Source organism: Onychostoma macrolepis, chromosome 16 (assembly GCF_012432095.1).
Source record: "Onychostoma macrolepis isolate SWU-2019 chromosome 16, ASM1243209v1, whole genome shotgun sequence".
Lineage (NCBI taxonomy): Eukaryota > Metazoa > Chordata > Actinopteri > Cypriniformes > Cyprinidae > Onychostoma > Onychostoma macrolepis.
Genome location: NC_081170.1, coordinates 426,250 through 430,000, shown reverse-complemented (window position 1 = coordinate 430,000; position 3,751 = coordinate 426,250). Strand labels below are relative to the sequence as shown.

At 40.2% G+C, this 3,751-nt stretch overlaps 1 protein-coding gene across 1 annotated transcript in view; it reads left to right on the top strand.

Annotated features, from left to right (window-relative positions):
* Positions 1–3,502, top strand: part of pklr (pyruvate kinase L/R) — a 9,318-nt gene extending 5,816 nt beyond the window's left edge. The window contains 7 exon segments of the mRNA XM_058745945.1: positions 1–78; positions 510–660; positions 1,783–1,935; positions 2,021–2,078; positions 2,081–2,186; positions 2,591–2,772; positions 3,249–3,502. The exon segment at positions 1–78 is cut by the window's left edge and continues 196 nt beyond it. Of these exon segments, the coding sequence (XP_058601928.1) occupies positions 1–78; positions 510–660; positions 1,783–1,935; positions 2,021–2,078; positions 2,081–2,186; positions 2,591–2,772; positions 3,249–3,355 (835 nt within the window). The 3' untranslated portion in view covers positions 3,356–3,502.
* The last annotated feature ends 249 nt before the right edge of the window (positions 3,503–3,751 follow it).

Sequence of the window (3,751 nt, the reverse complement as noted above, 5' to 3'; positions counted from 1 at the left end):
CGTGAGGGAGGTGCTGGGAGCCAAAGGACAGAACATCAAAATCATCAGCAAAGTGGAGAGCAGACAGGGTGTTCAGAAGTGAGACTCAGATTCAACACACGCTTCAACACGCTTCCACACACTTCAACATGTTTCCACACACTTCAACATGTTTCCACACGCTTCAAGACGCTTCCACACATTTCCACATGCTTCAACACGCTTCCACACATTTCAACATGCTTCAAGACGCTTCCACACGCTTCAAGATGCTTTCACACGCTTCTACATGCTTCAACACGCTTCAAGACGCTTCCACACATTTCCACATGCTTCAACACGCTTCCACACATTTCAACACGTTTCCTCATGCTTTAACACGCTTCAAGACACTTCCACACGCTTTAACATGCTTTAACACGCTTCCACCCACTTCTACACGCTTCCACGCGCTTCCAAATGCTGCCACATGCTTCAACTTTCTTCCACATGCTCTCCATGTCTCCACACCTCTTCATTCCTCACTGTAGTTTTGAGGAGATCCTGAAGGAGAGTGATGGCATCATGGTGGCTCGTGGTGACCTTGGCATCGAGATCCCGGCAGAGAAAGTCTTCATCGCTCAGAAGATGATGATCGGACGCTGTAATTCTGCAGGAAAACCCGTGATCTGTGCCACACAGGTGCGTAATGCGTGATTCTGATGATCACAACAATTAAAATAATGAGAATTTTGTCCATCGAAATCAAGAATTTAGATCAGCACTAGATGAGCTCAACCATTCTGACTCTGAGGATAATATTTGAAGGCTTATTCTGCTACTAGTTTATCTCAAGTCAAGTCACCTTTATTTATAAAGCGCTTTTAACAATACAGATTGTGTCAAAGCAGCTTTACAGTATTAAATAGAAAAACAGTGTGTCAATAATGCAGAAGGACAAAAGTAAACACTCAATTTTCAGTTAAAGGCATTTCATTATTGAATTCAGAGATGTCATCGTCCAGCTCAGTTCAGTTCTGAAGCCCACGATATCGCTGAGAAAACTAAACAAGCCAGAGATGTACAGAAACTAGTGTCAATTTAATTTAATATTTATTTAAATATTACAAATCTGGTTTTTATAATATTTATTTATATTTAATATTTATAATATTTACATTTAATTTTCGTTGTCAAAGACAATATTCGAAGGTTTGTTTACAGAAACTGTTGGCAATCAATAATATTGGCAATAAAATTATTTTATTCTATATTTAACTTATAAATAAATGTATAAGAAAAATTTAAATCTGATGTATTTAATATGTATAATAATGTGTCTAAATACCTAAAATACCTGAGTAAAATTATATAAATTCTATTTAGAATAAAATTTAATTAATATAACATTTAAAATGAATTAATTATATATATATATATATATATATATATATATATATATATATATATATATATATATATATATATATATATATATAAATTAATTATTAAAATGTAAATAAGTAAATTTGGGGGTCGCAATTTCTGCTAACTTTCATTATAAAAAAAATGTATGTAGTATATATATTTTTTCATGAAGTATAGAAATCAGTATTTTCAATTTCCCTCATATGTCCCGGTTTCCAACAGCATGTTTTTTTTTTTTTAGTTTAGAGGAGAAACAGAAATGATGAATGAGAATGAACTCTGACACTGAAAGCTGATGTAGAGTGTTTTGCAGCGCTGCTTCGACTCACACACATACACACACACACACACACACACACATGACCTGATTCATAATGTGTGTGTGTGTGTGTTCAGATGCTGGAGAGTATGGTCCATCACACGCGTCCCACCCGTGCAGAGAGCAGCGATGTGGCCAATGCGGTGCTGGACGGAGCCGACTGCGTCATGCTGTCTGCAGAAACGGCCAAAGGAAGCTTCCCTGTAGAAGCTGTTGCCATGATGCACTCGGTGTGTGTGACTGCGTGACCTCTGACCCCTCTGACCTGTCACTGCCATCTCACTCTCTGTCTGTGTGTGTGTGTGTGTGTCTCAGATCTGTCGCGAGGCCGAGGCGGCCATCTTTCATCAGCAGCTGTTTGAAGAGCTACGCCGTTGACCCCGCTGAGCTCCGACCCCACAGAGGTCACGGCCATCGGAGCCGTAGAGTCGTCCTTCAAATGCTGCGCTGGAGCCATCATCATCATCACCACCTCCGGCAGGTACACACACACTCACTCACACACACACACACTCAAGTGCAAACTTGCACAAATATAAACACACACTCACTAGCACGTGTAGCAGAGGCCAGCGGGTAAGTGCTGTGCAGGTAAACCTCACTCCTCTGATCTCAAGAGGTGCTCCAGCGACCGCCTCCACGGATCAAATCCTGCTCGGAGCGAGGAGAGTAGGACCACAACACATATACAAACATATTTAAGTTTAAATGTAACAGTGGTGGTCATATTTGATCACAGCCAATCAGAACACCTGTGATATTTCCTGGTGAGTAGGATTTAGACCAATGAGATTTCACTATGTGTGCAGTGAGACACAGAGACACACACACATTGCTGGTTTTTATATCTTCATCATGTGGTGTGTGTGTGTGTGTGTGGTGCAGGTCGGCTCATTTATTATCTCGATATCGTCCTCGCTGTCCGATCATCGCCGTGACGAGGAACGTCCAGGTGGCCCGTCAATCACAGCTGCTCCGTGGCGTTTTCCCCGCCCTCTTCAGAGCTCCGCCCGCCGACGTCTGGGCCGACGACGTGGACAACCGTGTCACGTTTGCCATGGACATCGGTGAGTGTGTGTGTGTGTGTGTGTGTGTCAAATTACATTTTTGATTACTTTTCTAAATTTCTAATGAATGTTTTCAACTGTTATTCATTTTCATGTAAAGCAGGCAGGGTTAACCTTACTGTGCTCAGCACTGACTATTTCTGACTTTTAAAATTCTTCATTACTTGAATTAAGGTTATACAAATTTAATTTTAAAGCACAGCCACCACAAAATCGGACTTAAGCACATGTTTTTACTTTAAGATCGTTCTGAGGTTAAATACAGATTTGAAATCAAAACCATTGCATATCTATTACAGGAAACACTGGCATCTAACAATGCCTTGGAGAAAACAGTTCATCCTAAAAAATAATGCATATAACCTACATAAACCCAAATAGGAAATATAAACATGCCCTAAACTCCTGAAACATTGCTGTCTCGTATTTTAGAGCAGTCACACACTAACTGTGTGTGTGTGTGTGTGTGTGAGCAGGTAAAGCGCGGGGTTTCTTCAGAGCGGGTGATATGGTGATCGTTGTCACTGGCTGGAGTCCTGGATCTGGACACACAAACATCATGAGGGCGGTCACTGTGCCCTGAACCAGAGCCTCTGATTGGCTGGAGTCACTGACTGACAGTCCTGTGCTAATTAACTCTGATGTGTGTCAGTGTTGATTTCTGCTTCACTGACGCCGTCATATGTCAATCATTTCTATAGCAATAAATGAATGAAATAAGCCATGTGTGATGAGTTTCTCCTCTTTTAACACTTGTTCACATCTCACACGTCACAGCGGTCTAAAAACACTCAGCTCTAGTGTTTTTAAATTCAAAATGTCAAAAACTAACCAAAATTTACTAGTAAAAAAAACATTAGTGTAAAACTTAAAAACATGAAAACTTAAAGTTCTGCCTTCGGTTTTTAAGCATAATCAAATTGGCTGTACAAACTTAAATTATATTAAACTGACTTTAAAAGTCGAGTTGAAACTGAAC